At 35.5% G+C, this 25,157-nt stretch overlaps 1 protein-coding gene across 1 annotated transcript in view; it reads left to right on the top strand.

Moving 5' to 3' along the window:
• Nucleotides 1–25,157, top strand: part of SKAP2 (src kinase associated phosphoprotein 2) — a 118,888-nt gene that overhangs the window by 14,190 nt on the left and 79,541 nt on the right. Inside the window, exon 4 of the mRNA XM_005480886.4 lies at nucleotides 7,459–7,563. Within this exon, the coding sequence (XP_005480943.1) occupies nucleotides 7,459–7,563 (105 nt within the window). The remainder of the gene's footprint in view (nucleotides 1–7,458; nucleotides 7,564–25,157) is intronic.

Below are 25,157 nucleotides of genomic sequence, written 5' to 3'. Positions count from 1 at the left end.
CTATTTACTTTCTTCATTGGTAATTTGATTCAGAATTTCTTTTCCCATTCAACAAATTATTAACAAAAATGAGATTTCATTATCTCTAGCAAAATGGATTATTTGATTTGTATAGTCTGTAATTGTTACTGCATAACTTGCTGTGATTTCTGTGAAAATTATATTCAGTCTTATTCTTTTTATTACAGTACATTTGATTATTAAGCAGGATATATTGCCTTGTAAAAAATTCTTGTGATGTCTCTCTGGTTCAGGTTGTAGAACTGTGTAAAAACGCTGAGGTGTGTGAACATTCACACCTTAGTTTTCAGTATTTTTCAATAAAATGGAAGTTATACTATTGCTTTCTGCAAGCAAGGATACATCCCTCCAAATTAATGTGCATTTCCTGCATACAGGAGTATAAAAAATTTACAAGAAATAGGAGCCTGCACTTGCAAATTATTTAAGGGAATGTGAATCAGTGGTATGAGTTGTTGGTCCAGAATTCAAGAAGTGTGTGCTAAACTTTATTTGGTTGTGTCATTCTTACTTTAGGACTGTACAAATTAGGCGTGACTTTTGTAGGTGTAGAACAAAGGACTCACGTGGAGATAAGCAGTCCTGTTCTAGATCTTAGAATTGGGAAAAAACTTGAAAACAAAGGTAATTTGCATACAAAATTGGGTTAATTTTTTTGGTAAGACTAATATTCCACTAACATTATAAAAGTCTTAACTTTGTCAAAGATTCTGACTTAATACAGTTTTTGACATTTCTCTGTTTTGAGATTAATTGAATCAATACTGTGACTGCCAAAATGTTTAGTTAAAAGAACCTTGTTTTCAGTTTATGCTAAAAATAGTGCTGAAGTTGGCAGAAGCACCCTAAGCTCTAGAAGCTGTATTTGTGTTTGAAGTTCAATTGCCATCTGTTCTATGCATTTATTTTAGTAAAATACATATTTTTACTCACTTTTCACAAAATATTTTGGCTCAATGTTGAAAGTGAGACACCAGAAGTGCTAGCCAAATCGAGTCATACTATGGGAATTTGCAGAACCAGTTCCCCAGAAAGCACTTGTCGCACCTCATGTGCGATCTGCAGCACTAAATTATGCAGAAAAGTATGACATGACATTTTCTAACTAGCATTTGTCGCTCTGATAAAAACTGATGATGGTCCACTTTTGTTTTTATTTCACTGTAACATAGTAGAGGGCAAGACTGTGTCTCTAGAGCACTAGTGTTATTCATAGTGTAATTATGGGGAGCACCTGTAAGAAACCTTTAGATGACTCAGATGCTTCTGGCTCTTGGCAGAGCAGAGTGTGTCTGGAGCCCAAAACCTCTGCTTCCTGGAAATAGTCAAGCTGTTAGAGTAGCACTATTTGCAAGGGATTTGATTTTGTATTTTTTCTTTTCTATTTTTGTACAGGGGTCGTATTTCCTTTTTTTTTTTTTTTCCCCCTCTGTGCACTCTTTTTCAGGAAATGGCAGCAAGTAGAAGTCCCTTTGGACTTCAGAAATGGAGTCAGTATCTTGTGGTCACCAGAGCTGCATGTGCACACAAGTTCTATATTTTAACACACTTGAACTTTTTAGTCAGGAGCATAAATACATGGTTAGTATTTAACCATAAATGGGAAAGATATGGCTTAGTTGTTACCCAGTTCTTTGAGGATATTCATGACATATTTCTGGAGAGACTATCATTAAAAGTGTGCCAAATACCACTCTGTCCCAGGAGTCTGGGAGGGTTCACTGTAGGCATGTCACTGTGTTGTCCCTTTCAGCTACACACAGCTGTTATCTGTGGAGTGTCCACACCAAGTGCAATTTCAAGTAACATGACATACCAGTGCAGCACAAAGTGGTTTTGGCCTGATATGCATCATAAGAATGAGATCTTAAGAAAGAACTTACAATTACAGATCATAAGAAAGGACTCATCAAGCAAAAGCTGCAGTTGCTTTTCTTGCTTAAAGCACATTTGCTTGCACACTTAATGTTGTTTTCTGTATTGTTTTAAGAATCAGCTGTTAAAGAGTTTCTACTTGACCTTTACAAAACAAGCCATTAAAAATCATCATGTTAATAGGGGACCCTAGAAGGCCCTTCAGGAATGAGTGTGTTGGAGCAGACTGCATGGCAAAGCATGCATTGAAAAACTGATTGTCAGAAGAATCCAGTCTTGCAGGATGACTGGTGGATTGGGTCAGTAGCATCTTAAAAATACAGGATGCCCCTATCAAGGGGCTAAAGTATACCCCTGCCAGCTTGAAAGCTGCTTTGTCTACTTGTTCTTATGAAAAACTGAGTAGTGAGAACCTTGCTTGGTCTGCTTGATGCCTTCATCCAGTCCTTTGTTTCATGGGTTCTTACTGCAGCAGAGATTGGACAGGATGAACTGATTTCAACCTGCTGTGACTTGGGACCTTCTGAAATGGCAAGAAGCAGGGTGGTTTGACCTACATGTCTTTTTATTTTCCTGAGTTGTTTTATTTCTCTTATACTTGAGCAGTTTTAATGCATCATTCTGTCTGGACATTTTTAGAAATAAATTGAAAGTGTTTAGTTATCTGAGGATGTGAGCTAGCAAGTTTCTTTCAGAGACATTGGCTGAAACATCTTGCTTGCTTTTTTTCAGAGTAAGTGGTGGAAATAGTATCTTTAATGCTTAGGAAGTCTATGTTATAATCTCAATGTTGAAGGAGAAAATGAATTATTGGGGGAAAAAAATCCGAATTTTTTAAAAGCTAAATTCTTACGGTGTAATATGGTCCTACTCATTATATTGTACCAACTAAATTTATTGAAAGTCTTCAGAACAAGGGGTAGGAACTGAAGTACAGCCCTTGTTACAATGAAGAGAGTTTGTTTTATGCTCCAATCCTAATGTGGTAAACTTACCTTTTGGTATGCATTATTTCCTGAATCAATAAATAAGCTGTAATGGAAAATGTAGCATTTAATAAGGAATGACATTGTATGCGTTTTTTTTTTTTTTACAGACATCATAAAATATTGATTCTGCTATCAAACCTGTAGGACATTAGTTTAACTTGGAGAAACTAGAGAATAGGGTCAGTTCACGTACATATTTTTGTTATTGTGACTGTTAAATGTCTACCATTAATTAATCTATTTTCCCCCAACTTCCAGATAAATCATGGTATTTTGGGGAAACAAGAAACTATATTAATGAGCATCAACTCCATAATTATACTTGTGGCTGCATATACAGTCGTGTCATTTCTTTAGGCAATAACTTTTGCAAAGAAGTATTTTTAAACTGGTCATTAATTTTATGACCATAGAAATGAGATGCAAAATTTATGCTGTTGTCATTGGCATGGGTTCAAGGCACTACTGACATTATGTGTGATTGTAATGGAATGGCTGCCAACTAATGAGTCTATAGACATTTTGTTTGAGCATGCTTTGCTTTTAGATGTTTGATTAGGCAGCAATGCTTTCAATTATGCCTGCAAATTGTATTGAATACATTTACCTGATGCCCATTGTTGCTTTGTAGTTCGGTTTTCTATTACATAAGTGCAAGTTGAATGCTTTTCTTTAATTTATTGATGCTTTTTGGGTGTATTTTTAGATACTTGGCACCTGAAGAGAATAGTGGTTTGTGCTGCTCAACACTGACTCCTCTGACTGTTCTAGGAGTAACACATGGAGCTTCAAATGCAATTCTGACTGCTCTTACTCCATATGCAACACATTGATGGAGGAGCATGTAAAGAGGAGAAAGGGCAGAGATTGCTCAGAGTGGGAATGTAGGAGACGATATAGGATCAACAGGAAGCCTCTTTGTGAACTGTCAGGAGCAATTTCTTTGTATATTAACAGAATACAGTCCTAAGATATCTTTTAACCCTGACAGAACTAGGAGGCAAGAGCCCCAAGGTTGACACCAGAGAGCACTCCTTCTTTTATGCCAGTACATAAACACATTGTGAAATGTTGCCTGTTAAAACTCCAGAGCATAATGAGTCAGCTTTCTTATTGAAATGCCTGCAGTTCTTCTGTACAAATTAGATTACTGAAGAATTGTATTTTTCAGTGTATAATATAAATTGATGAAAACTATTATTTATTTGCTACTTTTTTTCTTTGCTCTAAAATAAAAAATGGAAGACTTTTTGGTTTAATCTAGTCCTGCATGTGTGCAGGTTGCTTGTACCTCTATCCAGAGTCTGCCACCTATTCTCCTCATTTTTCATGTAAAGCATGGATACCTAAATGTAGTATTGTATGACATAGGATTTATATTTTGGTTCTGAGTGTTTTTCTCAGTGAGGGCTTTTTTTATGGAAGTCTTCAAGCCTTCTTTAGAATTTAAAATCTAGAGAATGCTTTGACAAATGTAAAGCACTGAGTGTGTAATTTCTTTCTTCATAATGCTCTCAACACTTCCCTTTTTTTGGTTGTTTTGTTTTAAGAGCATTTTGAATTTGGATATTCTAGACATGAAACAGAAACTTGTTTTATTATGAATCTGCATTCGGTGTTGCTATGGTTTTTGTTGTTTCAAATACAGTATATAATTGTGTCATGATTTTCATGCCACATGGCAACTAAAGCTCATGTAGTCCCTCACTCATTTGCCCCTGCTGGGATAGAGGAGATAATCAGAAGGGTAAAAGTGAGAAAATTCATGGGTTGATATGAAGTTGGTATAACAGGTAAAGCAAAAACTGTACACAGAAGAATGACATAAGGAATTCATTCATCACTTGCCCAGGGTAGGCAGGTGTTCAGCCATTTCTAGGAGAGCAGGACTTCATCACAAGTAAGAGTGACTTAGACAAACATCATCACTCTTAATGTCTCCTACTTCCTTCTTTTCCCTCCAGCTTTATATGCTGAGCATGGCATCTTACGGTGTGGAGTATTCTCTTGGTCAGTTGGGGTCAGCTGTCCTGGCTGTGTCCCCTCACAACTTCTCGTGCACCCCAGCCCACTCACTGGTGTGGTGGTGTGAGAGGAAGAAGAGGTGTTGACTCTGTAAGCATTGCTCAGCACTTACTAAAACATGCCTGTTTTATCAACACTGGTTTTAGCACAAATCCAAACATAGCCTGATACCAGCTACTGTGAAAAAAATGGACTCTATCAAAGTCAAACCAGCACAATGATAGGTGTATGTATGGTAGGTATGCCCTAAATATGTATGCAGGTATTGAAAATTCCCTTGTTCCTAGGTCATCTGGCTTTTATATGAAAGTAAAGGACAAATGTTTACTGATTTTGAAATCCTAAGTGTAACTGGAAAATAGTAATATGGTGACTTAGTGGAAGAGCAAGGTAACAGTGCAGCTTTGCAAACTTACATAATTTATTATGTGTTGCTGAGTGGGACAAAATGCTCTGGAGATGTTCTTCCTACGTGTATACTCACCTACTTGTCATCCACAAGTCTTATTCATTCAAATATACTAAGGTTTGCCATTCAGCCCATGAATTATATGTGCTGGAGTGTGGTGTTTCTGGAATTGTTTTCTTCTAGAAATACAGCCTAATATTTTAAATTTATGCTGGCACTTTCATGAAGGTTCAATGATGACATGTTTATGCATAGCTAATAAGAGGATATTTTTAATTGACCACCAGGGCTTACACATACACATATATTCTATGCATTCTAGTACTAGTAAAAGCTTAGGACAGGAAACAGTGGAACTTTTGGAATGGAATGGAATTTTGCCATTATATTGTGTTTGCTCTTTTTAGATGGAGTGTATAATCTAATACAGATATATATAGGCAAAGAGAGACAGGCACCTGATCTCTAGAATCTAAGTGTAAAAGATGATCATGCTGGTTATAAATAAGGCATAATATTTTCTGTTCATGTTCTATCTGTTCTGTGTTTTTCTGTTTGGAGGAAGGGGTGAGTTCTAGAGAGAAATAATTTACTTTTGATTAGTTTGACAGGTGTGATGAAGTGCAAATATTTTGATCAGATTAACACGATGACTGGAGTGCTACTGGGAAAGGACTGTGTCAAAAATAGGTTGGAGTCAGGTTCAGATTCAGAGCAGTTGTTAAATGGCATGGGAGCTTGGGAGGAAGCTTTCCTAAGAAAAGCATACTAAATTAATGAAGGGAAAGCCTCACTAGTGTTTAACAACCTTTGAATGTAAGAAAACTCCAGCAAAACAAATTTCAGATATTGTTGTTTTTACTGCATGGAAAACTTGCTGCTTTTTACAAACAATCACGGAGTTTTCTGAAATAGTCTCTGAATTTTCTATATATTTCCATTATTAAATGGGAAGGGGTAAAACTCAGCCATGGTTAGGCAGTCCTATTGATGAATGCAATTTCTGCACCTGTGAAGAAGATTTTCACTATGCATGGGTTTATTTTGGATTCTTATAAATTGGTTTTCTGATCCAGTGCTCCAAAAGGGAACACCAAAATAGAGAAGGATATTTGGATGTCTCTGGAAAGCCTTTTGTGTTTGTATATAGCAAAAGGCAATGCTTGAACAATTTAGTGTTACATGATTTTCAAGAAATTTGAGGGCTATTTAATCTATTGGAGCATCAACTTTAGGATTCTGGTCTGATGATTTTTGTCATATTTAGGTTTTTCTCCTTAACAAAGATTTTTTTTTTTTTTTAGGAGCAATGTACTTTGTTATTTTCCCCCCTCTTCATTGCCTAGATGTGTTAAGCATATCTGAGAAAATATGCTGAGTTTCAGGAAGAAGTTAAATTTTGCCTAATTAGGTGAAAGCCTCAATTAATATTGATTTCACTGTATCCCTCCTAGACCTTCTCGCTTATGCACGACACTGATCAAAGTGCATCAGATTAACTGATTTTGTAGATTTTGTATCTATTGTAGCAGGGCTCTCAGTTGGGCAAGAAATTCATTTACAGAATGCTGCATTAAGCCGCAGGTTGATACCAGGTGCTGCCAGGAGGCGATTCCACTTCTGGTTTCATGGGAGGAATGAATACACACAGAGTTTTGCAAGGCAGTGCGTAATTACAGTGAAGAAAAGTAAAAGTGGGCAGAGGTCACTGCTGCCAACAGTGGTTAGGCATTTCCTGGGAGGGAAGTTGCTGCAGCTCCATCCCGCACTAGGACAGGCAGAACTTTGGAGCCTGGTGCTCTCCTTTATTCCTTCTGCCAGTGTTTTCCCTTTCCTGCCTCTCTGCTGTGGTGTTTCTTTCCCCCATCGTGAGAAGCTGCCAGCTGTGCCGTGCTGGGAGCAGGTTCATTATACGACAGCGTTTAGGGAAACTGATCCAGCAGCGTTTACATATCGGGTCAGAAGGTAACCCTAGAATGGCATCGCTCACAGCTGCGCTGGACCTGCCAGTGTCCATGAGAAATAGGACTTTTTCAGTTCCAGATAGGAATTAATATCCTCCTGGCTATTGGAAATACTTTTATTCTGTGTGTTTGTGTGATAAGCTATTTCACTAGCAATGTGTATTGACTTTTACAGAGCCGGAAGATGAGGAAGAGTCAGAGAACTCTCTTTCTTCGCCTCCTGATAGCGTCTCAATAGCATCTGACCGATATGATAAAGAGGATGAAGCCCCTTCTGATGGTATGTGACACTGTTTACCTTTCAAAGTACTAGATTTGCCAGTTTGCTATGAGCTGATATAATCAGATCCTTGTGATGCGAATGTTAGCGCTGGAAAACAGATAAACAGATAAGCAGCGCAGCTGAATGCTTTTCTTACCTTTACAAGGACCTTTAAAGGAACTGAAGAGCTCTCTCTAGTGGTCCTAGAGCATAGTGAAGCTGTCTCAAATTTACACAGTGTTTCTCAACTCACGTTTTTTGATAACAAAGCATCTTCTGTAGATACATATGTTTTTAAAGATAGATCAGTGGCTAAACCAATGTGAATATTTGTAGTAACAAATTGTTTGTTAATTCAACATTATCAGATTCTTGCTTAATTTTATTTTGCTACTTAATGGCTTAATGTATTATTTATCTAATAAATAATGAAACAGTTTATGTGATTGATATTTTTCTGCAAACTCCATGCAGAATGGGTTCATAAAATATTAAATTAATTATTCCTACAGTGTTTCCTTCCATTAAGACAGTGTTTTGTACAATGTTTTTGTTATATAAATTTTAAGTTTGGGTTTGCATTTAGGAAAAGTCCACACCTCATAGCTGTTTTCCATGTTGTTTTATTTTGTATTCATTAAGTTCAATGCTAAATGCGACTGTTCTGAAGACATAAGCAATTGAATATTTCAACAGTTAACAAGCTTGCTTTAGCTTAGTGTCCATATTTTTGAGATTAGTTTATTGTATACATAATATAAACATCTTCTATGGATAATATATGGCAGTAAATTAAATATATGTACAAATAAATTAATGATGTATATTAATTTGTGGCACTGGAAGTTAGATAGACTTACTAGTGAATGATGTTTTCTGACATGATATGATGATCAAACTGTGCAGCTCCATCTCGAAATACAATTGCTGAATGAAAATATGCTTCCTGCAATGTAGCACTCCACATTTTATATTATCCAGATTATTCCCTTTGGAAACATAAATTGCTTTTATGAGGTATAAAATTATGTCTATTGCAGAACAGGGATAAGTCAAGTACATGCATAAGTGATAAACCTTCTAACCACTGATTCAGAATAATGCATTTTTTTTTAATGTCCAGAACTCTGTAAAATGTATAACAATAATAATCACACTTTTTTTTAATATTGAGCTTATTGCATGTTGGCAGTGTGACCTTCTACTAAAAAAGTAAAACTAGGCCTTTTTGCTCGCTGGTTGAAATGTAATTATCAGTCAAATTGAGTATGGCTTTTAGAAAACACAAGCTAATTTTCAAAACTACAGATGAATGCAGCTTTCTGTGTATTTATTTTTGCTTACAAACATTATCTTATCATTATTTCTAATTATAACTTAATAACATGGTGCTGATTGCATAAAGGGTATGTGACAAAATTATATGACTATTTAATAGGAGGTATGATTATAGAATTGTTTCAAAACAGTTAATCAAAAGAAAGGTGATAACGTTCATAACCTAAATAATGAATGGCTGGAGAATGCTGATGCAAGAGTATGTGAAATACTGTATGAATTTGTACAGATGGATGATTAATTTTTAGCCTGTTTTGGAAGTTATGAGAGGAGGTATAATAGCTGCTCAACAATATCTTGACTAATTCATACCAGTTTAGGTAGAAATAGAGAGGGTATGATTCTTTTATATTTGAGGTGATTTTACCTTGCTGGTCTTTCTGTATTTTATGATAAATCCTCTTTAATTACCTAGTGGGAGTGTAACATGAAGAAAATTTGAGAAAAAGTGATAAATTCTGATCTCTAAATACTTAATTTATTGGAGTATACAGTGTTCCTCTTTTTCTCTTTGAATGTCTAATGTGTCATTCTAAGACCATTTTGATTTTAATATATATAATCCATCATTCCAGTCTAGCCACCTAGCCTGTGTATGAAAATATATGTTGGGAAAATCTTATAAGAGGTGGATTGATCCCCAGAGGTGCCATTTGTTTCAGTTCTAATAGGCATAAATGGGTTTCTTGAAGCTTAATACTGTATTTTAGTTTTTTAGCGGTCTGTTAATGTTCAATATTTAAATCCTACTCAAGGAACTGGGTCTGTAAGATGGTCTGTAGATGTTGATTTTGTATAATTACCAGTTTAATTCAGCAGGGCTCTGTACAGATCTAAAACCTGATTTGTGTAGGATCAAGGCTCTCAGCGTTAACAGAGGGCCCTATCTGTAGGTAACCGAATTGAGGTGGTTTTTATTTATGTTTGAGTCCATTTCTATTTTTATGAAAAACCTTCTACATATATTTTCTGCTAAAAAGCCCCAAGGCATTTCTCTTTATATACTTGAGTTAGGCTGCAAGGTTTGTATGACTTGCCAAAGTGTCGCAATTTGACTTTGCGGCATTACTGTCAAAACATAATTTGTGAAGGCACACGCTTGGTAACAGATAAAGAATTAGTGTATTATGTGTATGTTACAGTCATTGTAAAATCCTGGAGTTTTTGTGTGACCTTTGTCTAATGGTGTATTAATTACAAGAGGGATAATCCATTTAACAATAAGTATGGGATAACTAAATTAGCACAGGTCACCTAAAGGCCTTTTGTCAAATCTGATTGTTATGTTGTCCTTTTGACTTTTACCTTATGGTAGGCACTAACAAAGTATCTAAACTTTGATGGATTATAAACTCTAAACATGATATGTATTTTTCATAATGCTAATGTAATTTTCTAGGTACTGAAAAGGTCAAACCCCCACGTCTCTGTGTGCATTCTAAGTCTGTCTTTCCTTTTAATATTTCTTTTTCTCTGTTCCTCTGGTTCAAAAGTTCACTCAGTTCCCAAATGGCCACCTAATTTTCCAGTTATTCCCTCAAGCCATATGTGTTTTGGTTTCTTTATGGTTTATTAGGTACTGTAGGAAAGTAGCATAAGTTATATCATCTAATGAAATTCAAGCACACTTCAGTGATGCTTTGACTTGATTGCTGGCAGCAATTAAATCACAATGAAAGAGAATGATGCATGGGCTTACATGTCCAGACACCCTACAGAAATTGGAAGAGGGATAAAACACAACAAAACCCCCCAACAAAATAACAAACTGAAAAACAAGACAGACCAAACAAAACAGCACAGCCAGGCACTCTGGTCTTAACCTGATTTTTTTTTTTATTGGCCAACAGCCTGATTGATAGCAAAATCATAACTTGCTGTATGCTAACAGGCAGAGTTCACTTGTAGGTTATTGTGAGCTGATAAAGGGTTAGATGGAGTTTTGATTTTCACATTGGTCCTTGGTGCACCAGATTAATGGAATTTCAATGAGAGACTGGAGTAGTCACAGCTTTGTCAGAAAAACAGATGGAGATTCTATAGCCATGTCTGCTCATTAATACCAGTTGCCTGAAAGGTGTACTACTTCTCTATACAAAAGACTCAACATAATTGATTTTTGAGCGAGGTATTTTTTCACTTATTGATGACTAGGTTTCTTGCAACTTAAATGACAGGTTTTTGTATAGTACATTGTATAACAATGTTATGTCTTGTAATTTCTTACTCCCCTTCCATCTGCGTATTGAAGAATATATGCACTGGGAAATACATATGTCTTGATTAGTTAAAAACCAAAGCACACCAAAATACTTTAAAATTGAAATACCAAGATTTTCTTTCAAGTTGGAAACAAACTTACTTTTGGTTGAGAAGTAAATGGGAAAAAAGTTACTGTTTTTCATTTAATTTTCAAGTTTCCTAGTTATTAAATGCAGGTTCAATGGTAGGCTTAAACTTTCCTGTTTAATAACACTGTAATCTTTTTTTATAATATATAGGGATTTTTTTCTTTTTTTGGTTTATGCTATGGTAACCTGATTTTGTAGTAAGAAATGTCACTAATATTAAAGGACCAAACTTTGACTTTGTAACTGGACCTCTGAGGAGGACATGTCACTTTGGCTCTGCAGGGAGTGTGTACTTGGATAATTACTGGATCTAAAAATCACAGTGAATGGTGTGATGAAATAATTTGGATCATCACCATTTCTATGGAAGGTCTAGAAATGTTGCCTTGAGAAGGTAAGGATGAAAGAAGTACTAAAAATGTGTCTGGGGACTTGAGTGTTCTTCAGATTATCACATCTGGCTATAGCTTATGAATAAAATATGCTTTTTAGTAGAAAATTTTTAAACAGTCTGAGAATCTCTTATTAAATTTCCCCATAGTTAAAATGGAGGAAGGTAGGGCTGGAGCAAGCAAAACTGATCACTTGGAGAGCTTTGAGGAAAAAGAGTAAATGAAAGGATTGTGCTTTAACTGTCATCAAAGTGCAGTCTTGAAAACGAGCAAAATTTATTGCTCCTGCAACGTGATTTTCTTGCTATAATTTTTGGATGAAGCAACAGGCATCAGCACTTTGTTTTCATGTAGTTTCTTTGGAAAACTTCTATACAAGTCTTTGCAGGCTGGAGTAAACTATTTTACATGATATATAGTATTTACTTAATATGAGCATCACGTTTTGCAGTTTGATTGATCAAGTGAGAATGAAAAATTGTGTAACTGAATTTTGCATGCTGTTCCTTTTTACATGTGAAGTCTCAAATACAAATACTGATTAAGTTTCCCCCCCCCCCCCTTATTTTTCCTATTTGTTAGGCCTAGTCATTTGAATACTGTCACTGAAGAAGGCTGGTAGAGTTCAGTGTAAGGTATTATCTTTGTGCATACACACAAGTGTTTTCCCACTTCCTGCAACTACATTCGTACTGAGTTTATTTTTGAGGCACTGTATTAAAGAAAAAACTGTTCCTCAGTTAAGCACTGCTAGCAACTAAGCTATCAAAGGTTGGAGAATGGAAAATACAACTAGGAATTTCTATCCTTTCTCCTTTTGCCCTTCTTATCCCTTCAGTCTTGTCTTGGTATACCACTTTTTAGTAACATAATAATGTACATGGAGAGAATGTTTGGTTGTCTTGGGGATGACAGCATTGGAAATTTACCGAAGTTACTGTAGGAGATTAGTTATTTACTTTGAGTATTGGAGAGAGAGATACAAACTTAAGTGCATGACAGCCATTCAAAGGAATGAGAAACTTCTTGTCTTGGTTTTGTCATAGGTAGATCTCATTGAAGGCAGAAAATCAGGTACTTTATTATTCCTTATATCTCTTTTAATATTAAAGATTGAATAAAAAAGGTCATATTGAGGGGAAGTATGATCTAGGTTTACTTGGACAGCTGATCTTCAGTGAGAAAAGGTGGCTTCTACTTTATGCTCCTACTAAGCACTGGCAGGAGGGCAGTAGCCCATCATGTGGAAAATGTGTGAAGACTGGACTTTGGCATGCTAACTTTATTTTGAGGGGATGCTAGTTTCTTGTCAGAATTTTGAAGGGGATTATGATTCTGCATTTCTGGCTGAGAAGGGTAATGTGATGATCAAAAATGTTGCTTTCAACATAATAAATTTTAATTAGCAACGCAGTCTTAAGCAGGAAGATTGAAGTCTAAAATTCCTGATGTGGTATGCTGAGGTTGTCCGAGGAACAAGGTATCAAAAAATAACAAATTTAGGCTGAGTCACTTATGGGCAGTGTAGATGTCATCCTGAATACAATCTTTTGCAAGCTGATAGAACACAGTGAAAAGTAAAACATAGCAAAGAGGAACTTAAAATATGAAGCTTTGGTTTTTAAATTCTGTTTTTTAAGGATATTGGTACATGTGGGACCAGTCATATGCATTTAAATTCCCAGATACAATTCCCTCTTCTCTGTTTAACACATGAGAAGAGAGTGCCAACTTTGTGAAAAGCTGTAGAGAAGATCAACTGCTTGTTTAATAGGAGAGACCTTAAGAGTGAAATCAATGTGTCACAGTCAGCCTGAGATGTTTCTTGGTGGGCTTCTGTCTCATCTTTCCTAAAAATCTCTACTCATGCAATTGCACTGTTCCTTGGACCGTTTGTCCCAGTGCTGCGCTCTGCTTGCTAGGAGAGAATGCATACCCTAAACTCTGTCAGTCTGTTGATATTTGACTGTATTTTGTCCATAAAAGACATGGTAGTAGTATTTTTTTTCCCTCTGTAATGATTGTAATGAAAATTTTTGAAGACTGAATAGAAACTTTATAACTTTCTACATGTAGCTGCTTTTGAAACCTTATGAAAAGAACAAACAGCTGAACTGCTTGGTTGCTTGCTTGTTTGTTTGTAGGACCCATACCAGTGCATATAACAGCAATGACTTGGAGAAGCAAGACATTTAAAAAAAAGTGTGTGTGAAATATGCAAAGCTAATTTAATTAAATTTGATTTAAACCATTTGTACAGATCATAAGGGAATAATTTCTGATAGGAAGCAGAAGTTTTAAGTGAAATTTTGGCCATAATAAAGTCAACAATAAAGTTAAAAATGGCATTGTGTAGGTTAACAGTGTGTACAAATTGATGATGCTAAAATGTTTGAACTTCTAATTATCATGATGAAAAACTTCCCATCAAACGATAAACCCCTGTGTTCTTTTAACATTTACCTTTCTCCCATGGGAGAGATGACATGGTTTGTTGCTCATTTTATTTCATCTATGTTGCTTCAGTGACTGAACACTAACAAAACAGCCATGTATACTCCACCACTCTATAAGACAATATCAACAAAAAAACCTAAATAATGACCTGCTTAATCCATTTCTTATTTATATTAGATCATAATTTTATTCAAGATATATTACAATACTGTGGTTAAAAAAAAGCCCAGAAAGTTGAAGTGAATAGATTTTTCTGTTTATGTTATATTGCTTGTTGGCGTAATGTTCTTCTAGTTTGGTTCTTACACATCACAAATATCTGACATCAAAAGGAAGAGGAGAGATTTTCCTTCTGCCTCTTGGATATGCAATAAGCTTTTCAAGTAGGTTTTGGAGGCAGTTAATTATGATTTTAGGACCTTATTGGTGCTTTATCTCAAATGAGTGAATTTCTGCTTTCTGATTCCCTGTAATTCCTCTTTCTTCCTGCCAAGCAGTAATGGTAAGGCAGCTTCCATTCTGCTCCCTATTTCTTTCCTCCTAGAATCAGAAAGATGCATCACTCACAGATGATAGCACAGCTTCATGCTGCTCCAGTGGCACCTTGAGGTAGGTACCAGAGGAGACCAAGTCCAACAGATTGATGCTGCTGACAGATTTGCATTCAAGGCAAGAGGCATCTTTTCCTTTCTGAGATCTCCCATGTACCACAGAAAAATGTGTCTGCCTTCAGCATATGCTATGTAGTGCTCACAAACATCCTGGGGAGAAAAAGCTTTACAGAACCACAGTGTTTTGTTTGTTTTAGATTTGATCAGAACTATTTAAAGCAATGGTCTGTGTGGCAATTAATATTTTGTCTCAAGGATGAGGCTTTAGAAGCCCCTGGATACAGTAATCTACTGGGAAAAAAAAAGTATAACCTTGCAGTGTGAGTACAAGCTAAGATTGGCATTTCTTTCTCTGAATTGATGATTAAGAATTTGTGCCCATATTTAATTTATTGCATGCATGAAGTGTGTATAAATCCTAATGAACAGAAGAAGATTTTCCCCATGTTCCTGTTTTTGTGTAATAATTGATTAGTACTTCCTGTAGAGGCGCTAAGTGAATCTGTAGATCTTAAGCAAGAGCAAACCAGGCCTGTTTTCCATCAGGCATCATGCAGTCCAGGCATTAATTTTAGTGAATTTGTGTTTGTTTCCTTTAAAAAAAAAAGCAAGCTTGCAGTGGATTAATATTTGTTAATTTTGAGATTAAATTTGAGTGGAAAAGTAAAAACTGTGTCATGAAAAAGTTTATTGAATGGTTTTGCAAAATAACTCCCACGCAGTAGATTCAGTCTTTATGATATCCACTGAATGGACAAGTTCATTACTGTCCTTCTCAAGAAGATTTTGCAGATAATTGTTTGCTGCTTAAAAATTTTCAGCAGGAACCATACTTCTTTGGACATCTGTCACTCAGCAGTATTAGTATGATATTTTCCTAGTAATTTTTATAGATATTTGCTTGGATTATGTACAATAGTAAGATTTGAGAGTAGAGTAGCAGACTAGAACTGCTGATTGTCATATTTTCTCCAAACTAAAATTACTACTCCAATTTCTTAACTAATATTAGCCACAGCCTATTCATCACTAACTATCGCTGTAATGATGGATTATATCCTAGGAGTATCTTGGTCTTGTCTTCTCTGTTGCTGGTAGTCAGAAAGAATTTTGAGCCCCTTTTGGGCAGGGAATTATGAATGAACATACTCTGCATAATGGGGGAAGACCTCTTCTGCTCTAAACAAGATTTTCCTGTCTTCTCTGTATTTACTGTGCCTACCTGGACACACATTCCTTAGCGCAGGGTACATCAGAGCCTGATAATACCTTTTCAGGGGTATCCTGTCCTTCGTATAAAACAATTTTTGCTTGTTACTCAACAGTCAAATTTTCTATTTCTTTGCATCATAGAATCATAGAATGGTTTAGGATGAAAGGGACCTTAAAGATCATGTAGTTCCAACTCCCCTGCCATGGGCAGGAATATCTTCCATTAGACCAGGTTCTTAAAGCCCCTTCAACCTGGCCTTAAACACTCCAGAGATGGGGCATTCGCAGCTTGGACCTGGATGATGTATAAATACTCACAATATGTATTCAAAGGTGCAATTAGTTTATGATGTCCTTCATATATCTGCACTTGTGCATCACTGCTCTGCAGTGAAGAGTTAAGAGAGGATTAGTGTTGAAATAATATGAATGGGAGCAGAAGGATATTTAGACCATGAACATGGCTGTGCAATAAAAATGAAAATGGGTTGGGGGCAGGTGAAGTGAAGGTGGCCCAAGTCTTTTTGGTAGGTTAATAGAATCTGTTCTTTTGCAAGGATGGGTACAAGGATAGGCCTTATTAGTTTCTTGGAAAAGAAGTTAATGCAAGTGTTGTCATTGACTTCCAATTAAAACAAAATTAACCTTGCCTGTTTTCTCAGGACATTATTCTTATAATTCTGTCTATTTTTTGTTTAGTAATTTGAATATTATTCATATGAAGATAGTGGGGGAAAAACTTTCAGTTTTCTAGAACTGCTTTCCTTCTAGTAGGAGCGGATGATTTTTCTCTAACAGCTTCTTCATAAGTTGTCTTTAATACCGTGTTTTATCAGAAAAATAATTGGTGAGACTTCCACAAACTTGTTTGATAAAACTTTTTTGAAATATTTTAGCCCAATGGCTACTTGGTACTTGTATGTGTAAAATAACTGCATGTTAAGAGTTGAAAATACACAAAAGAATGTAGTCATATTGAAAAGTGCAGAGATCTTCTTGCCTGTAATCTTTGTAGATAAAATTTGGAATTTCACGTCAAAAGTAAAACCACAAGACAAAAACTTTGCTTTTACTTGTTAACGACAATGTATCTGCAAATTTCATTTGGAAATATGGACTGTGTAGTGCAATTGACGGAGGTACATTTAAGTACATATTGCTTTTTTAATGTATGGCACACCTTTTTTCTGCCTTAGATTGCTGTAATCTTCCAGTGCTCTCATTCATTTGAGCGATATTTAGAATGTGGTATAAAAATAATGTGAAAATGCTGTAGTGAGCTGGTGATAATTGATTTACTCCATCACACTGAAATACCTCTTGTTTTCCTCTTCCTCCTCCCTTGGGCAATAATCATGGGATCAAGCTGCCAGTCTGTAGATATAATTTTTCCAGCAGTGCCATCTGGCTCCTTGGCACTGGAAGTTGTATTGGCTTCTTTGCTGTTTCCACTGATTTTTGTCAAATGTTAGTCCGTTGATGAGACATCTTTTGCGAATGGGTGCTGATTTTTTCTGCCCCCAAAATGAATGTTGTTTTTTATTGGTATTGTAAGGGACCACTTTTTATTTTATTTTATTTTTAAATGGAATTTAGGGCTTAACATATTAAGGTTGCTTTGAGGAAAAAATAGGATTTATGTACAAATTAGCTTCTTTCATCTATGTTGAAAATAGTTTATCAGGATTTTGTATGTTTTTAATAGTCCTAGCTTATGTCCTCACACAGATTTTTAAAAATCTTCAACATTAATGTAGAATTATTTCCTTTTTATTTTTGGAAACTGACTTTTCAAAGACATGATAAACGAACGATAAGAATTTGTATGGTCTGCGTTACAGATATAGCAAGCTTTATGTTTTTGAATAAATAGCCAACAAAGCCCTCTTTTTTTTTCTCGCAGGACTACAGTTTTATTTTTGCTGTGAACTTTTCTTAAAAAAAAAGACTTAAAAATGGAAAAAAGGTGGCTTAATAGAAAAAACACATCTGAGTTTCTTTATTCTATTCCAGCCTTAGATGCACTTCACTGCCATACAACATATAATGATGGTATTGATAAAGTGTTAGAAAGGAATGTTCTGGAAATAGTATTTTAATGGGGTGGGAAGTAGAAGGAAAAGCCCGTTGATTGAAACTATTTTTGTAATTATTATTAATACTCTTACTACTTTTTAAAAAAAAATTATTTCCTATACTGGTGAGAGATATTCAGTTAGACGAGGAAAAAGCCTGAGGAGCTGAGGATTCCAACCACACAAGAGGAACAGAATTTCAGATTACACATTTTTATTTTATGTTGTTAAAAAAACCCCCAACCCTTGAATATTGCATGTAAATTAAAAAAAATACAAAGCCTGTTCTGTTGTAAGTGAACTCCTATTAATCAGGGCAAGATGAACTAATTTAAATCCTGTATATATATGTTTTAATTTATATTTCAACCTGCATTTTCAAGTGCTGTGTCTCAGATAAATGAATTATTTATTATACACTCATCCCTGAGTGTAAATATAAATTTTCTTCTGTGTTGAAAGTATTTACTTGAAGTTATTCAAGGTAACATTTGAAATTCTCAAATATGAACCATTGTATTTAGTTGGCCTATTTGAATATTTTTACATTATTATCCCTAAAAGTAGAAAATAATAAGCACTATTTCTTTATCATAGTCTCAGTACTATCCTAGTGTAATGCCTTTATTAATAAAATGCTATTAGACTGGTATTTAAATCAATATTTACTTGTTTTCCCAGCATTGGAGAAATTATCCAGTACTGGAAATGATAGGATTAAAAATCTTGTGTAGGACAAGGAGGGTCTTGATGGGATTTTTGTAGCAGTTGCTTTGAATTAAATTTCAAGTATCTCCTGGTGTCTCTTTATAGTAGCCTTTTAAAGAAAACAGCTATGACAGACAGGGTGTCTGAATGCAGGTCTCATCAGTAACTTGACTCACACACAAAGTGGGTATTTTTAACATATGAGTTCAGTTGAAAGAATCTATAGAAAGGGCTATAATATCAAAGTAAGGCAAGTATAGCAAAATATGCATGATCTATTTTTAATAGCAAAAGTGTAAATCTAGTCTCACAGAATATATTCTCTCATGAAAGATTTTAAGGGCATGGGTATATAATGATTTTCTAAAATAGCATCAAATCTTCTTTTTGTTCGTACATAAATGTGAAGATAGAACGTTGCTGCTAATCAGTTGTCTGGGATGCCACCTCATTAAGATTTACACGATCATCAAAAATGCCCAGAATTGTTTGTTGGCTATATCCTAACTCAAATATATAAAGGGGATACCACAGCATTTTTCTTTAGAATCGCAGGGAGTTCAGTGACCTTTTGTGGCAAATTATGTAGAAAGAAAATATTTATATTCATTTAAAATAACCTCCATGAAGAAATAGTCTCATTACCCTGTTTGATCAATTCCTTGCAGCCTGAGCTGTAGCATGCTGCTATTGCCATTGGTTGATGGAATACACTGAGAAGTGGCTAATGGTGATGGTGCTCATCAGGACAGGGTTCAGCCAGCGGTCAGCAACAAATAATTCAAGACTGTTTCTAAGTTTGTGGCTGGTGGAATTTGCTTCTTGCCCCAAGCCAGCAGCATTGCTGAGCTGGGCTATTTGATTAGAGGAGAAGCATATTTGCTTCTTAGCAACTGCACATTTGCACAACACACAGACCTATACTGCCTCCAAAGGTTTGCCTTTTGTGATGGTGGAATAATACTTTTCTGTTGATTGACAGACAAAAGAGATCTTTGCAATGCAGAGGAGTTTACAACCAATTTTTTCTTTGTCTTTTGTAAACTTATCAGAGGTGCTTTTTAATTTAGCACTGCCTGGTGCAGATTTGTATATGCAGCAAGACTGGCCATGATTTGAACTGCATTTAAGCTATTACTGCTATGCATATTTAAAGGACAGATGCACACTTATGCTTAATCATTGGTGTGTGCAGCTTTTTCCCCAGCCGGTGTACTTAATGGAAATTATTTTCTGCTGTATTTTCAAATAATTTTTTATATCTATACTGCTATTTCCTATGCAAGAGTGATATTCCTTTTACAGAGGATAATGATAAACTGAAAACTGCTCTATTCTTAGTGCTTTTTTTAATACATGAACAAAATTGTGGCAGTGATCGCAATTTTAATAGTGTGTGTGTAATTTTGGATGTAACGTTTCCCACAGGAAGTGAGTCTACAGGAGAAAATGTGTCTAGTCAGTAGGAGGCAAAGGTATTTATAACACTGGTAGTCCTTGAAAGAAGACAATTTAGGAAAAAGGAAACCTAAGATTTACCGTCCTAGGAGGCCAGGACAAGGAAAAAGCAAACTTTTTTTTTATGGTTTTACAGCTCTTTTCACTCCTGGTCTTTATTTTATTGTGGAAGATTCCGTACTGCCATAACAATAAATAACAATAAATCACTGATGTGGTTACTGAAGTGTTTCATGAAATAGAAAGTACAGTTAGTGTTAATGTGAATTTCTGCAGATATCTGCTTGCATATTTTCCTAAATAAAACATATTTTTTAACTTTCATAACTCAAACCAGTGAGTATATTTCAAAGTGAATTTTATAGTCAATTAAAACCATATCTTTTAAGGGATAGGGCAATTTAAAGGACGTGTGAACAATAAAGGGACTGTGGATTAATGTAAGCATTCTGGAATTTACTTATTAATAACCATTTCAGTGGCAGTTCAGACCCAAAAGGGGAAAGCAAGAAAACACTCTGATACAGTGAAGCAACAAAAAGCCCTAAATGTCCCTCTTTAAATCAATATTAATAAAACCTATAAAACTTCTAAATCCTTTTTCAATTATGATTTTTTTAGTCAGATGAACATTTTAAAATGAATTATCATCAAAATTTTAGGGTTTTAAGAGAATTTTGGAAATTGTGGGATGAGGCAAAATGAAGGCAGAGGGGTGAATTGGTGGCTGTTTTGGAGAACAGGTATTCAGGGTGTGCACTTCCTGGAAGAGAAGGAAGCGAAGTGTAGGTATAGATACAGCCGTAGTTTTGGAGGCCCTGGAAGGGCCCTGGAAGTTGATTAATTCTCTTCCTTGTTAAATTAACTGTGTATACGGATATATACACATGAGTTTTTAAAAGGATGTTTCAATGTACTGGTAGGATTTCAGAGTCATTTTTGAAGGTGTTAGCTTTGGCCTAATTTCTGAGACATTCAAAGCTGTAATAGTGTGATAAGATGACTGCTTGTTATGCTGCTGAATTGCCAAAGATGCTTATGTCTGACTGACTTATTTTTATACCTCGGTACCTGTTAACGTGTTCCCTCTGTTCTACACAGATCTTGTACTTCTGTCATTAATAGAGGCGTGATAAATTAGTTTTGGGGTTTTCTTTTCGTTGATTGGTTCTTTTTCTGATAGCAGCCAGCCTTTTGCAAAACTAAGGTTTTTGAACAAAGTAACTAAAAGTAGGAGTTGCCACGTTATTACTTTCAAAAAGCAGCCGTACCCAGGGCAGAAAGCAGCAGCTCTTACAATGGCACTATAAACAATACCCAGCAATTTAAGAGCAGGATGTGAGGAATATTTTACCTAATTGAAATGACAGGGGGGATTTTGCATAGGTAGAAGCAATTATTCATACTGGAGAAGGGCCAGAATGCTGGGGTTATTCCCCTCATCTTGCTAATTAGGCTTTCAGTTTCATTAACAGTCATCGAAATATTGGGTGACTGACTTGAGTATGAACATAGCCGTAATACATATAAAGAATATTTTATTTAATTATTGTGGTTCATTTTTGTTTTTATAGCTGAAGAGGGGTAGAAATAAGTGGTGCTTTAATATATGCAGAACATTGAATAGTATGGAGGCTGAAGGCAGCATGGCTATGTCTATTTTTGGGTACACTAAGGCCATAACTAAGACACTACCATGTTTATATTAGCAACATTTTATTGCCTTTTTAAGATGGAGTTTACAAGGGTTTCTACCTTTACTAATATGTATGTTGAGAGGAGAAATTAATCCAGCTTTGTTGTGCTTCCAGGATGTTTTCAACCTGGAATGAATTCAACTTTGAACAGATCTGAGGAATCTACAGTTCTTGTTGCATTTAAGCCTTAATTTAGGAAATATAACCTAATGCACAAGGCATCTCTACATTTCCCTGTCACTCTAATACATTTTCATTGGTTTTTTTTTCACCTGCCCCTGTTAATTGCCTTTGTCCTTCAGAAACAGACATTTTGAGGGGGTTTGTTTTCCTTTTCAAGGATTGATAATGAGGTACAGCAATTCATAACATAGTGTTGATATCAAATAGCTGCTTGTTGTATTTTGGAAACGGCCTTGAGTGTCTGAGCCTTTATTAAATCTCTAGGTTAGTCTTTTCTTCAACTGACTTCTCCTTTCCCAAGCTCTGTGATTCGGAATGTCAGGTAGGGAATTTTTTCACTCTATTTGCAACTAAAGATGACTCAGTTATTAAATTAAAAATAGCCTTTAATGAATAAAATTACCAAATAGAAATCAAGAAGGTGAAATATTGTACAAAAAGCAGATGCATTGAGTCAAAATGTTTAAAAACCTGAAAATCATATGTATGAAACTGAATGAATGAAACGAATGAAAATCTAAACGAATGAAAATCACTTTAAAACTGAGAAAAAAATTGTTTCATTCAGAACTGGGGTGGTTTAGGTTGTTGCCTGGGTTTGCCTTTTAACAAACAAAACAGAACAATGCTGTTATAAGGTAGCATTATAATAAGGAAAAGTGTGGTTACAACATAACTACCCATTCTGGTTCCTATTATTGAGTAGATGTGGCCATAATTTGTCCTTTTGGTTTGATAATTACATTGATGGTCCTTGTGGAATTATTAATGAATTCTTTGTGACTGAGAGTCAATTGTCTAGCTCTGATGGCTTTTTCATGTTAGTTTCTTCATCTGTAAGATTGCTCTAAGTAATATACCAGTGATTTGTAAATATTTTGAACAGAGTTATCCTTGCATGTTGTATTTCCCTTACATATCCAGAGGCAAATTCCCTTGTCAGTATGTTTTATAGGCTAACATGAGTACTGTTGGATAAAATAATGCTAATGAAATCAGAACAAATAGAACAGCAATTAGTAATTTTATTTGTTCAGTATACCTCAGATCTTGCACAGAAATGAGTTTTGGTAGTGATATAAGACACGTAATGGTATAGATAATTCATGAAAAGTTGATTCAAGAATCTTGTTCATTACTACTTGTCTCAGTGACTCTTTCTGCTTGGTGTTCTCTGGTACCATTTTGTCAGGTGTTTTTGAGAATTTATTGTCAAAGTATCTTATTTTTAGAAAATTTCAAGTCTATATGGGGAGATCTGAAAGAGCATTAGCATGTTATAGATGCAAATGCTTTTGTGGGAAACAATATCAAAATGAATTTTTAAAATGACTAGATTTTATTTTGATACAGTTCTGTTGGTAATGATTGATTGGCTGCTTTTGGGAGTTCAGTTTATGGACAAACTGAAAGTGAATTAAAAAACCACGAAAACTGGCTAAGTGCCAGTAAATGAGGTAATGTTTTGCATATGTCACCTTACTTTCATTGGATCAAGGCAGTTTTAGAATCCTCTGCTGTATGTATGAATTTGAATAATTTCATGCTTCAGAAAACCTAATCAGGATAAGATCAAAAACTGGGAGAAAAAGTTTGGAAGCAGATGTGCAAATATACTGGTGGAGGGAGGACCTAGGTTGTAGAGGAGGTGTGTAACAGGAAGTGGAATTAAATTCTTGTGGCTGTTGAAGTCCACAGAAATCTCTTCTTCCTTTACTAGAAATATAACTGTCAACTTAGAAAATGCCCAGGTGGTTAGGAATACAACAGTATTACTTTATGCAATGCCACTTTCTTCTTGTTATTTTTCCATATTACTATATTCAGGCTTTAAAAGTCAGCATTCTTTTGGTGTGCTACTTGTTCACCACTTCAGGATACATGTGTTCTTTACATGAGGAAGGATGTAGAGTGTCAAGTTTAGGTCCTTAAACTAAAATAACTTGAATTTTACAGTTACTCCTTCGCTTTTTAAGTGACAGAGTTTAAAAAGTGCATATCCAAACTGAGGAAATTTTGACTTGGGCTGGTGGAACTCCCTCCATTTTCAATGACCTATTAGTATGTGTCATGAAATGGCATTTTCACTTGACATGATTTTTTATTTAAAAAGGAAGAAAGAAGAAGGCAACATTATTACAGTAAAAAAAAGGGTTTTTTTGTAAACCATTTCATTTAAATAATCAGAGTCATCTTGCTCTTTACCATAAGGATACGCTTTCATGGTGTTCTCCTCACTTTTCCTCTGTCAATTTAAGGCATGCTATAGCAGTCAGAGAAGAAAGTGTGTAGTTTTCTGAAATGCAGGAATCAGTACATATGTGACATCCCAGTCTTACACATGCTGGAACCTTCCCTCCGCCCCTTCTCTCTCCCTCCCTCCCTCCAACTTAGATTACTTTGAAAAAGTGTGTGGGTGCGGCAGGGAATGATTAGTGGCACAGCAAGCCTGAAAATGAAATGTTTTTCCTTTTCTAAAGACAAGACTTTTTTAAAAGATAAGCATAATGAAACCAACAGCATTTCACAGCATTTCTAGAAAAGATGTGAACACTGTTTCTCTGTTGTGAAGAGGAACAGTGGAGGCAAAGTAGCTGTGACTTGCCCAAGATTGCGAAAGGAGTCTGGTTAAGAGCCAGGACTAGTTCTGCGTTTTCTAGCTCCTGCTTACATGGTAAGATCTCTTCGTTATGTCTCACACGTTCCAGCTTTCTGAAGTTTTTGACAATTTGAAATGGATATTAAGGGGACATAAGGTAAACTTTTTCCCCCCTGTCCTCAGAACCACATCATTTATTAAGAGATGTCATCCTAATGTGTATACAACTTCCATGGCTTTGAGTGTTATTGTAAATGGTAAAAAGACTCTTTGGTTGGATTTAGACTGATGCTGCCTTCTGAAGTACAAGAGGTGTTTGTAGTTTTGTATAATGTCTTAGTTTTAATAATGTTATTTTAGTATGAAAATGTTGGTGTTTCTTTAACTGTTTAAAAATAGCATATCCTGCTTTGATTTTTCAATATCAGAAAAATCATTTAGATTTAGGACCCAGCACCACCTCCCCCTCCTCAGGAGTTACAGAAGTGCATTAAACTGCTGATACAGACACTAAAACTGTGAGTTTTCCCT

This window comes from Zonotrichia albicollis, chromosome 1 (assembly GCF_047830755.1).
Source record: "Zonotrichia albicollis isolate bZonAlb1 chromosome 1, bZonAlb1.hap1, whole genome shotgun sequence".
Lineage (NCBI taxonomy): Eukaryota > Metazoa > Chordata > Aves > Passeriformes > Passerellidae > Zonotrichia > Zonotrichia albicollis.
The sequence above is the reverse complement of the archived record's forward strand: the minus strand, read 5'-3'. Positions and strand labels throughout refer to the sequence as shown.